Source organism: Sceloporus occidentalis, unplaced genomic scaffold (assembly GCF_023333645.1).
Source record: "Sceloporus occidentalis isolate IW3139 unplaced genomic scaffold, rSceOcc1.0.p SCAF_100, whole genome shotgun sequence".
In the NCBI taxonomy this organism is placed as follows: Eukaryota; Metazoa; Chordata; class Lepidosauria; order Squamata; family Phrynosomatidae; genus Sceloporus; species Sceloporus occidentalis.
Window position 1 is genome coordinate 1,064,244 of NW_028317080.1, and position 12,487 is coordinate 1,076,730.

At 41.6% G+C, this 12,487-nt stretch overlaps 1 protein-coding gene across 1 annotated transcript; it reads right to left on the reverse strand.

Annotated features, from left to right (window-relative positions):
* Positions 1-702: 702 nt before the first annotated feature.
* LOC149284032 (serine/threonine-protein kinase PAK 6-like) lies at positions 703-12,250 on the reverse strand. The gene is made up of 9 exons (XM_089497187.1): positions 12,047-12,250; positions 10,930-11,514; positions 8,989-9,016; positions 6,980-7,425; positions 4,123-4,256; positions 2,313-2,439; positions 1,557-1,682; positions 1,194-1,328; positions 703-870 (listed from the first exon to the last, which is right to left on the reverse strand). Exons 1-9 carry the CDS (start codon positions 12,248-12,250, stop codon positions 703-705), a joined length of 1,953 nt encoding a protein of 650 aa, XP_089353313.1.
* Positions 12,251-12,487: the final 237 nt, after the last annotated feature.

Consider the following 12,487-nt stretch of genomic DNA (forward strand, 5'->3'; position numbering starts at 1 on the left):
TCACTGTGTACTGTTGTACACATTTTAAAAAACAGATGGATAGACACTCTTTTTATAAAACACTTAACTTTAACAATTATTTTAACCAACACCCAACATGACTGGATTTCTGGAGTGCGACCGGAGTCCTACTGCGCAGCTTACCTGTATCCTGCTAACTTTAAGCCTTAGAAACAAAGTTAGTTTAAACCTATAAAGCACTGGTTTGTTAAAGCACCCAAACAGCAGCCAAGGGTTAAAAAAGTCAAGATTGTCAATGGGTTTTCTGGTGTCACCAGCTCCCTCTGCTGGCCATGTGCAGAAATGCAACAGCACAATAATAATTTGCTCCTGCTTGTGTCAAAAGACTTTAAGGAAAAGAAATCACCCATCTACTGCCAGAACTACCAGCACTGCATTTCTGGAGCCTCTAGCAGCGATGAGCTTAACTTCTGTAAACAATCACATTAAACCCTGTTAAAAGGCAGGTGGATTCTAGCTCTCGAAGCTTCAAGTAGCTTATTTGTTATTTGAAACCACGGTTTCTCAGTTATGCGTCATCCCTGTACAATTAGGATATTCTAGCAAGTCAGTTTGTCATTGTCCCATGCCACAGGGTAGAGAATCCGTCAAAGGATAGTACATCCCTTATAGCTTTTTAGTTTGAAAAATGCAATAGAGTTGTTTCGTAGTTGTTCAGATTCACCGATCGGTCCCCCGATATTAGCAGGTAACGTTTCTTTTGTGATATTTCTGGATTAGAGGGACCATGCATTCTGGGAGGCCACTTTGCAATAAGAAAAGATGATCCAAGAGTTCCTGGGCTGTAGCTCTCTCCGATACTTCCCTAACCAACATCCGTTCCAAGAAATCTCTCAGAATTGGCGAAGCCTGGAGAGGCAATACAAGTAATGAATACCAAAAGAATAATTGTAGAATCTGTAGCCTGTAGTGTGAATTGTAACAGACAACATTCACAAAAGCACATTATGTGACAGTGACATATTCCACAAGTCAGCTCCCCTTAAGACCAAAGTGTACAATTTTCTGTGACACTTTCAAGTAGTCAGCCCTTTTAGATGATTAAAGTGGACTAATGGCTTTAGAATTTCAGATGAGGGATGCAAAATTTATTTTTAAGATACGCAACGCTTGTTTGTTTAAAGAGCAGGTAGACGCTTTTGTCAATAACACCCCAAGTGCGACTCACTTACTTTATGAGAGTTCCGAAGTTTGGGGGGAGAGCTGTCCCTCAGCTTTCTCATAGCCTGCACAGGAGAATCACTGAAATATGGCGGTTCACCATCTACCATCTCGATCACCATAATACCCAGAGACCAGATATCCACCTGCAGTAACATGAAACACAGAGAGGTCTGACGCCAAGGACCAACCTACCTCCATACTATTACTTAAGACGGTAGGACAATCAACTTAATTTGCATTATTATTGTTTTTATCAAATCAGATTCCACAGCACTGTGTGCATCGTGCAGAACATAATGTATTTAGATTATAATTAAAATTAAAAGCACGATTTTGTCACAAGACACTATGCTCTATCATAATTAGGTTACCTCCGTTCCATATGAAGACCTCATAATGACCTCTGGAGCCATCCAATACGGTGTACCCACTAGTGATTTTCTCTTTGGAACATCTTTGCTTATTTGTGCACAAAATCCAAAATCAGAAAGTTTTACCTACAAAACAAAAACCGTTTCCAAACATCAGGATCAGATTTATTGAAATGTATTCAAATATATCGTCCAAGAGCATCAAAAGATGGTTACAAAATATAGCTCAATAACAACCAATTTTACGAATGAACGTGGCGATATCTCAAAACGCACATAAATCCGTGTACTAAAATGAGGGCTGAATATTTTACGAAGCTATGTGAGAATGAGGGGGGCAGCTTCCTTTTTTGATTCTGGACTAATATGACATCATTTTACCCCAACCTAGAAAGATTTCCAAATGCCAGACAGCGCTTTGCAGTGCTAACGCCTTCCAGGTGCCCAATATAAGACTCGGAGTCTCAGAGAGCCCAATATAAAAAAAATATCATCTGAAAAAACAAAGCTCGGCTTTGTTCCTCCTGCTAGATATTTCACCTACAAATCAGACTTTTCTTTAGAAAAAACCAGCTGCGTTGAAGTAAGGCAATGGCTTTGGGTGCTATTCTGAAAGAAGAGGTGGGCTGAGAATAATATGCTACAGTATTCAGCTATATTGGCCATGGAATAGTGGATTAGAATTTAAAAAATTGACGGAAGTAATCTGAGCAATAGAAGTTGGGGTTGGGGAAAAAAAAAATAAAAGAAACTCACGCGTCCATCTAAGGTAAGAAGAATTGAGTCACTCTTGATGTCCCTGTGAATCACACCCTGGGAGTGAAGATATTCAAGTGCTTGGAGAACAGATTTACAAACTGTGGCAATTTGCTCCTCATTTAACCTAAAAAGTTAGAATTAAGGATTTAGGATTACAAAATCTTTCCTAATCTTTACGTCGGTTGCCAAACCTGATAAACTTCTATTTATATTTGGCTGTTGGTGCCACAGCTCTTTGCATATGTACACTTTGAAAGTAGCATTATGAGAGAGAGAGTGAGAGTGAGAGATGAGAGAGATGAGAGAGAGAGGGGGAGAGAGAGGTGGGGAGAGAGAGATAGAGAGAGAGAGGGGGGAGAGAGAGATAGAGAGAGGGGGAGATAGAGAGAGAGGGGGAGAGAGGGGGAGAGAGGGGGGGGGAGAGAGAGAGGGGGGGAGAGAGAGAGAGAGAGGGGGAGAGAGAGAGAGAGAGAGAGAGAGAGAGGGGGGGGGGGGGAGAGGGGGGGAGAGAGGGGGGGAGAGAGAGAGAGGGGAGAGAGAGAGAGAGAGAGAGAGAGGGGAGAGAGAGGGGGGGGGGGGAGAGAGAGGGGGGAGGGAGAGAGAGAGGGGAGGGAGAGAGAGAGAGAGAGAGAGGAGAGAGAAAGAAAAGAGAGGAGATTATTGTAATGTACAAACTCTATTATATTCAGTGGCAAGAAAAGGTAAGTGAGCCCTTTAGAATTACCAGCATTCATCTAATTTACAACAATGAACAAACACAATCTGTTGTAACTAATAACATACAAATTATTGTGTTGTTCTTGTACATATTGCATACCAGCGGCATAACTACAGTGGGCTGGGTATGACACCTGAGACACCTTGTTCCTGTTTCCCCCGTACCGGTTCAAAATTGTTTAGAACGAGCCCTGTCTAAATTATTTTGAACCGGCACTGGGAGGCATAACATAACGGGTCACCTTATGTCACGTGACCCCACGGTAAAAAAAAAAGGGGCTGCTGGACAGCAAGCTGCAGGAGCAGTGCGTGTGTGTGTGTGTGTGTGTGTGTGTGTGTGGATGTGTAATTGTATGTGTGTGAACATGGATGTGTAAGTGGGGTAAGATGGAGTGTGTGTTAGAATGAATGTGTTAGTGAGTATGAATAAGTGTGTGTCATTTGTGTAAGTGTGTTTACATATGTGTGCCAGAGGATAAGTTTGAAGGGTGCAAGGTGCAAGGAAAGCAGAGACAAGTTGTTTGAGGGGCAATGATGGCTCAGACCAGCCCTAATTTCCACACCAGGGCCCTGTGGTTTCTAGGTAAGCCCCTGTTGAATACATCATTCAAACATTCACAGTATGGGTTAGAAAAAGTATGTGAACCCCTAGAACCCACTTTTTCCACCAGCGCTGTGAATGTTTAATGGGTGCATTCAATAAATACATGAAAGATTATCATCATTTGTGTGTTGTTAGCTTAAGCACATTGAGTTTGTCTATACTTGTGACTTAGTGTAGATCAGATCACATTTTGTGAACAATTAATTCAGAAAATAAGGGAATTTTAAAGGGTTCATTTACTTTTTCTTGCCACTGTAAGTGTATTTCGTGTATGGAATTCTTTCGGTTCCAACTTTTCAAAGAGGAAATCATAACATATTCATAAGTGTAAAACCTGTTTGCGCTGCTTTCATGGCATAAAAAAGCATAGGATATCAACAAAAAGTTACTCTTTGTACAGTGTTTGCCCTTTGCAAACCAAACCATCAAATATACAGAACATCTCATAATGCATTATGTTTGGGGGTCTTTTTTCCTCCCACGTACCTGGTTTGTGATACGATATCAGTAAGCGCACCTCCTTGGACAAACTCCATCAGGACCCACAGCTCATCTCCCACCAGATAGCTCTTGTACATTTCCACTACATTTGGATGCTGATAATCCCTCATGATCACAACCTGTGTAGCATACAGAGGACACGGTGTTCCGTTAAACAGGGAATGTACAATAACCATAACTAAATCCATCACCGACAACCATCTACCCTCACAGTATGACTTTTTAATGTTGGGTTGGGTTATACAGATTTACAGCCATCATGTCTATGCATTGTTCTAGGACTCCTAACACGAGTGATTGTTTAGAATCTTACGCTTGCCCCATAGGGTTTTTGCCTGGTGGCCGGGGGGGTGACATGCCCAGCCAGTAATAAAAAGAATCTTAATAAGTGATCAGCACGGGGAATGCCCCGTCTTCTTGCCAGCTTTCCCATGGTCCGTGCACCTAGGACAAATCTTCTATGGACATTGCAGCGATGTCACATGGAATCCTGTCTTCATGCCCGTACACATGAAAAGGTGCCGCAAGTCCCCCAAAAAACTGTATACAGTGGACATTTAACACATAGATCTAGTTATAAAGACTATGCCAGGACTGTTCAGGACTGTTGGCGGCTATGCATAAAAGTTAATGTGGATTGATACTTGTTACGATAAACAGAAATGTCATACATGTAGACTTGCCAATCGCCTTGGAGAGCACCTTGCAGCCATAGTGCCACGCACACACCCATCAATTTGGCACGGCATCACATTATGCCATCAAATTCACAAAGCTTTGCACTCCATAATTGGATGGGTTAAATACACACACAAAGATAGAGGATATCTACACACAGAGAACACCGGCAGAGGTTAACCACAAATACATATCAAAGTTGCACTTCAGCATTGAAGAGGTTAACTACACTCCCTTAAACCACACACAGGAATAGACTGTGCATAGTTGAGCTCAGACTGTTAGTTACCCAATCTGAAGGGAGGGGAGACTGTCTGGGTCGTTACATTGTGTCTGTGCCAGCTGTGCCAGCTATGCCAGCTTCTATTGTCAAAGGGCAGACCAGGGTGTACAGGAGATATTAATGGAAGTTTTTTTGGCCATGAACTTGATAAAGACCTCATTGTGGGGTCGAAACGTTGTTGCTGTCTTCCTTTAATAAATCTGCCTCAGCTGGAACCCTTGAGTGCCTGGAGCCTTTATTTGTTTTCCTGTGCATAGACACAGTTTGCATGCTGCAGACACAAGGTAGTTTAATTCAAACATGTATTACAGCTAGGCTTAGTTAATACTCCAGCTGTTGAGTCTTCTACAAAAACAACCAAGCATCCTATTTTAGTACCAAGACTTTGGTCCCTTTTTTACTAAACTCTTAACAATCATCCTTTTGTAGTACCTCATACTGTTTGCTGTGCATCACAGAGCTACACAACATTAACTTTTCCTGATTCCAACTCCCATGGTATCGAGCAACAACATTACTAGTTGACTATTACAGGAATAGTAGCTGTAACTGTAGATTGGGGGCTACACGAAGTCTACTGTACAAACAGCTACAATAATATTCAGAAGCCATATGGCTGAGTAAACATGGGAATTAAAGACTGGGGTTGTGGTGGTCTATGCTACACACTAACTGCAGCTCCCATTATATACAGTCAGCCATCACTGGCTGAACTCCATAGAAATTGTGGCTAATCTTTACCACCTCAGCTCTTGTAAATTAAAGTTCTCATGTTGAGCAGGTTCATGGCGGACCTTTAGCTACTACTACCGTGGTCATATCATTTTTCCTAGTAATGGGTAATTAACATTTGTCTGTCTTTCATCAGGAAACCCCTCTCCTGAGTCAACAAAGGTAGGCAATGGGTAGAAAGTAAGGAGGTATTGGGGTTAGGGAGGGGAAAGGTGCGGAGAATATTTTGCCCCCATCCCCAGGAGCACTCCTGCGGACACCCATGCCTCTGACATACTTAAAAGCATAAGATGCCCCAAACAGTCAATATTTGGCTACTCCATCTGCCACTGTCAATCTCATGGACAAAATGTGAATCATGGTCCTCAATTCAGGGAGTTGTGACAAACCAAGCTGTGCTGATCCTTAGAGGGAGAAGTTAAGGAAAAATGCTTGCAGGAAGAAGAATAGGGGTTTCTTAAACCTGAAGCTGTCTGGCATAAAATTGTAGGGTAGTTAAGAGACTAACGTATCACCACTCTCCTCAACATTTCAAATTTGGCACCTTGAGGGGTTAACGTGCTGGTCTGCGACGGTAACCTTAGACCCTAAGATGATAATAGGGTTGACAATTCTGACTATTGTGACCCCACGGAGCTCCCATCGCCACTAGCAGAGAATTTGAACAGATGCCCCCCAGGTTAGCCCACCACAGAGAGAAGGATCGTAAGGATAGCAGCGACATTTCCCTTAGGAATTTATTTAAAGAAAAATATTTTAACACAGGGATGAGCTGGCAGCTGACACAATGCACATTAATATGCTGACAGTGCAATAAGCAAAGCGATCCATGTAGTTTTCAGATAACAGCTCCCTCTGCTGGTCAGGGTCACTCACTGCACAGAGAAGCCTGCAGATTACTGGTTTGGTTTGAGGTCTCCCTAAACCCATTGAGCGTTGAGTATTGCTGAAATAGTACTTGGCATAAGACAAATATGACCGGTTTGTTTCGAAAATGTATCAACGCAAGATTCGCAATATCATCGGATTTGATTCAAGGCCCTGATCAAAGTAACCAGTGCGAAGTATAGAAAGAAAGTACCCATTGCAGTGCGCTACGGAATATGATGGCGCTATATAAAACAATAAATAAAAAGACGGGGCACTCACCTCATTAAACAAAAGCTCTCTCCTCTGCTGTTTTCTGAGGTCCATCATTTTCACTGCCACCTGGCGTCCACTGTGCTTCTCTCGAGCAATGCAAACCACCCCGGTTGACCCTTCTCCTATTTTCACATAATCCTCTATTAATAATCGTGGATCTCCCTTATCCACCACCATCCTGAGGGCAGTTTTGAACTGCTCATGCGTGACCACAGCCCCGTCCTGGTTTTTGCTTAAGGAGTCCTGACAAAGGTGAAGGTTGGTGGAGCTGGTTTGGATGGGTCGGCTACGCGGGGAGCCCGCTGGAGAGGGTCTGCAGGGTCGAAGAGGAGATATCTGTCCCGCTGGGGTTCCTGAAACCACCCTGGTGTAATCCGATGATATGTTATCAGGGGGTAGAGAAGATGCTTTGACTAAAACGCCACGTACTGACTGCGGAGGGCGCTGAAATGCTTCTATCTAGAACAAATAAACAGTGAACGGTGTTCAGAACCCAATATTTATATATATATATAAAAAAACTAACATTGTTTTCCTAAATTTTACAAATATTAAACTCAGTCAATTTCGACAATCAACGTGCGTAAAAGTGGTTGAAATCTAGTTAAAAAAGGGGAGGTATATATATGAAAATATATTTGTTACAAAATGTAGCTGTGTACTATTATATATATATATATATACACATACACACACACACACATATATCAAATAACAGACGGAATAAGTGATAATACCTTTTTTAGTCCAATTAAAAAAAGGTATTATCACAAGATACTTATTCCATCTGTTATTTGATATCGACACCACTGGACTAATACGGCTACAACCTCTACTATATATATATATATATATATGTACACACACACACACACTAAAAATGTAATTCTTTATATTCCGTGGAGAAAGCATCCCTCCCCTTTAAGTTATATTTTCTCTATTGCTAAGCTGCTGGTTGTTGACCATCGATGGCGAAGCCAGAGGACTTCAGGCGAGAAAATTCATGCAGGAATAGATCTCAGCTTTTGGGAAGTACGTTTTTATGCCATATAATATCTTCAAAACACAGCTACACGATTACCAAACAAAAAGTACAAATAGATAGTTTTAATAAACACATTTATACTATAAGCTCTGACGTTTACCTAACGTATACTTAGAATTGAAACACGTGTGTGGCTTCCCAGTGCTAGAGCAGAACCATATCGTGAATAAGTTTCATTTTTAAGTCTAAGTGCCGGAACAGTAATTAAATCATATTTAGAATGCCGACGATGGCAGCTATTACTGTAATTACAGAGACAAATTAACTACATTGCTCATTAAGTGTCCTGTTGGGTCACGAGTTACTTACGATCACGTAGATATACAAAATTAAATCACATACAACTAATGTATTATCTGGTGTTGAAGGCAATCAGTCACTCGCCATATTCTGCAGATCGATACACCAATAAACCCACGTGACGGTGTCCTCGGCTAAACAAGATAGCTAAAAATGTACTTTGTGTATTTACAATAGATGAAGTCGTCGTATTGCACCGCTCTGTGTATGCGCGATTATTCCTCCCCATTACGTTCTCTATCCTGTGTTGTTAAGCAACTGCTTGTTGCTGAGCGGACCCAGGATGGGGTGAGAAATAACCTTGGGGCGGGAAATGTAGCCGGTAACGCTGCTTCTATCACACCGACATGCAGATCAAGGCTTCAATTAAAAAAAATGTCTCCATAATTTCAACTTTTAAATCTCTTATTTTCATTAGGTTTAACCCTTCCAGAACAGCTACGCGGGCTGAGCGACCCCTAGGTTCCCTGGGTCACATTTGGGTCGGTCAATTTAGGGCGTTTGTTTAATATTTTTCTTCTTTTTATGGTGTTTCTAAATAACAGGAACTTGATAGTAATACGTAAAACACATTATAAATTATAAAGTATATACTAACATAAAATGTGGCTAAGACAGAATGTTTTTTTTTGCTATATCACGGCTTCTCTCTCGCTCGTGTTTCCACAGCGGTTTTTTAGCTTGATTGTCTTACTATTCTATATTTGTCAATTCTTATGCTTTTTATGTTTAAATAACTTAATAAAGATCTAATAAAATAATTACAAAACAATTACAATAGCCAAAAAAAAAAAAAAAAAGCACACGCTGCAGATATAAATCAGTAAATGTAATAGGCGTCAGCGACAGATTTGCAAAGCTGTATGGGCTTGCAAAGCCAGCAAGTTGATTGATATCCCTTGTCGGCAGAGACACTACTTTAAAAAAAAAAAAAACAAGGTCATAAACGTCCCCTTGTACATGCTTTTCTTCTACACCATCTATAGCAATCATCGAGTGTAGAAATAGTTTGTGCAGAGGGAACCTTCTTTACTTGCCCGAACTGGAAAAGAATGACCCAGAAATACGGAGGATTTGTGACACCTGCCTGCCTGCCCGTACTAGAGTCGACACTTGTGGGACCCTACTACATATTTTACTTCTTTGAGTAGGTCTTCTGTCTTTCTTATCATCTTCAATCAATTGCAAGACAACTATGCAGAACGCACGCTGGAAACCGGATCTGGTCGATGGAAGAACTACCACCAAAGCAAAAGACGAAGTACATTTAACTCTACTGGCTATAACTGGCTCATACCTTTAATCTGAAGAAGACACCTGTGAAGTCTCAAGGGCTATGTAATCTTTTTTCTATGTTGGTCCAATAAAAAGGCATCACCCGATATCCATTTTCCTCTGCCTTTCAGGCAATTAGTCAATATTTAATATATTCCCATTTATATTTGAAAATTGCAATGCATTATCGAGGTGTTCTTTTTCATGTAAGGAAGGACATACATTAAAGTCAGTGCTTGGATATGCCCCGGGAGCATTACATGATGGTTTTCTTTTTTGTCATCCATGTTCTTGGCACCCTAATTCGGTGTTTCTGGGATACACATACTCCCGAGAGGTACTTCGATACCTGCTTACTTTCAAAAAGATGGTTTTCGATAAAGGGAGAGTTGACAGAAGAGTCTTCGGGAGAGATGTGATTTCGACTCCTTGACTGTACTACACGTTAGGAAAAGCAAACCCTATGAGCATCAGATTGCCGCTATGGAATCAAGAAGGAATTGTTGTGGCATAACTGGCAATTGCCCCAAGTAGGGTTTTTTTTTCCTTCTTTTGGATCAACTTTAGAAGTGGGTATGTGTGAAAGGTTGAACTTGATGGACTGAAGTCTTTTTTTCAACCTTCTAAACTGCACTATACTACTATCTGCTTCAGGAGGAATTTGACAAATCCTGTATGATGCACAATTAAATCACTAGGAGTTCTTTTGAGTCTCCTCTCCCTTTGAAGTATGCATTATTCAGGGCCAGTCAGACCTTCATCAATAAGAAGATTGACAGTGTTGGCCCTTCCTAATGTATGGCAGTTGAAACCACAACTTTCCTGCCTGCCTTTACGGAATAAACCCCAGCTTTAGACAGTACAGGGAAGAAGCTTTTCCGCAGCCTTGCCTCCAGTTCATACTCTTCCTCCCCCCAGAACTTTTTTGGTATTACGTCATTATCGCTTTTAAGTGAGATTACCAATTAATAACACCTATTCTATCTAACATAACGCGTATCTATCCGTAAGATATGTTATACATTCCATTATGGGCAATCAGTCTTAATACAGGATCATTAGTTAGACAATAGATGCTGAGTAATGCGTACTCATATACTAAATTCATATTGGATTGGTCACAAATAGTTTTCTTCTTTAATACGAATCAGATTGATTATTACCAATCCTTCTACTGTTATTTCTTTTAAAATCTCAACACGACGGGTTTAAGTATCCTGTCTGCGATGAGAAAACTGAAACACTGTCATGAGAAACTGAATTCCCACAAGCGCTGAAAGCGTAGGTGGAACAAGAAAAACAATGGTACCTTTATCCGCTGCGCTTGGATTGGCACCTCTGTACTTCTACCATTGCTCGAGGGCACAAAAACACCTCGCAACAGTCTATATGGTGCTGTACTTTCTGCTGGCTTTGGCAATGGGCCTTCTTCCTGCAACGATGTTAATATTTCGTTGGATAACGGTCTACTTGTAGGCGAATCCTGTTCAAAGGGTCTCATGTCCATCCTTTCCTCCGGCAGGCTAGCAGGTGACTGCTTGGGATCTGGTACAGGGTCTTCTGTGTCATGAAAATCACCAGGATCGAGAGATTTTGCTTTCACGACAGACCCATTTGGTTTGCATTTATGTTCTCCTGCTGGCTTATAGTCTGGCCACATGGTCTGTCTTCTGCTTGCCTTGGAACTGCCATTGCAGTTTACATAGTTCCCATATCTGTCAGAAGGTTCCTGATCATTAACAACGAGGTGGCCATTATTTGGTTTTTCTTCTCCAAGAACCCCCAGTGACTGAGCTCTTCTTCTACCTGGTGGGCTTTCTCCTCGCAGGGTGTTTGAGCTGGTGACTGTAAGTTTTTGGATGTCATTTAGTATGCCCGAGATGTAGCCTTCCAACCCAACAGTGCTTCCACGTACGACGGTCTGTAAAGAGCGTAAAGACCGAGGTTATATAAAGGGCACTCATTGATCTGGAGCATATCTGAGATTAAGGGGATGACGGGTGATGTCGGTGGGGTAATATACCAACGAAAATAGCAATAAAGAGTAAAAGAATGAAAAAAAACTTGAGAAATAATTAAGGTACGACAAGAATTGGAAAGGGTTAAGTGGAGGGTTAAAGGGCCAGCTGCAAAATTGGGAAAGGGCTAAAGGATAATGATAGGGAAAGAGTTACCATGCACACTCACCCATGCATTCTCCCTCATATAGATACAGACACACACATTATAGATATATATATATAATATATATTTACCAATTTAAACTATTAGCATGTTGAGTGGGGCAGGGTGCAACTTCTAACACCAACCCAGAACCAACCTCAAATGCTCTAAATGTTTGTGTCTTTCCACAAAAAAATATGTCTCTTCTAAGCATTGACAAGTGAAGCGATGTGGAATAAAGGTACATTTCTACAAACAACAGCCCTTAGCATACTGAAAATGGCACTCACTTTCATGGGTTTGAGCTGCACTTGGGTGATCCTGGATGGGTCCACCACTGGTTTTGGGCGTCTCAAGGTGTCCAGAACATTCTGCCATTGCTGAGGGAGGCCCACAAACCTGCCCGCTTTGGGGTCAAACGACGTGTGCACCCTGTGCTCGAAGTTCAAAGGAGCCGAAATCTCCGGACGTTTCTTCTTTTTCTTGCGAAACATGGTGCAGGCTGCGAAGGTAGCGTAACATAAGAGGGTCGTCAAACACCCATCACACAGTGTAAGCCTCTCTACAAGGGAACGGTCTTCAAAAAGCTTCTCCTCTTTCATTCAGAATTATATGGGGCTATAAATGATCACATGACTAATGGTCATCCCTGGGAATTCTCTAGGAACCACAGCTGATTAACAGGCCTCCAGGGCAACCTTTGATCACCAGGTGTAGGGAAGTGGTGACTG

What these genes read in the sequence shown, in the direction of transcription:
- LOC149284032 (XM_089497187.1), bottom strand. Translation starts at nt 12,250, where the DNA reads ATGTTTCGCAAGAAAAAGAAGAAACGTCCGGAGATTTCGGCTCCTTTG. An exon ending in TGCAGCTCAAACCCATGAAA is followed by an intron (nt 11,515 to 12,046) that starts GTGAGTGCCATT and finishes CGCTCTTTACAG; the next exon opens with ACCGTCGTACGTGGAAGCAC. An exon ending in GGTCTTCATATGGAACGGAG is followed by an intron (nt 1,329 to 1,556) that starts GTAACCTAATTA and finishes ATGTTACTGCAG; the next exon opens with GTGGATATCTGGTCTCTGGG.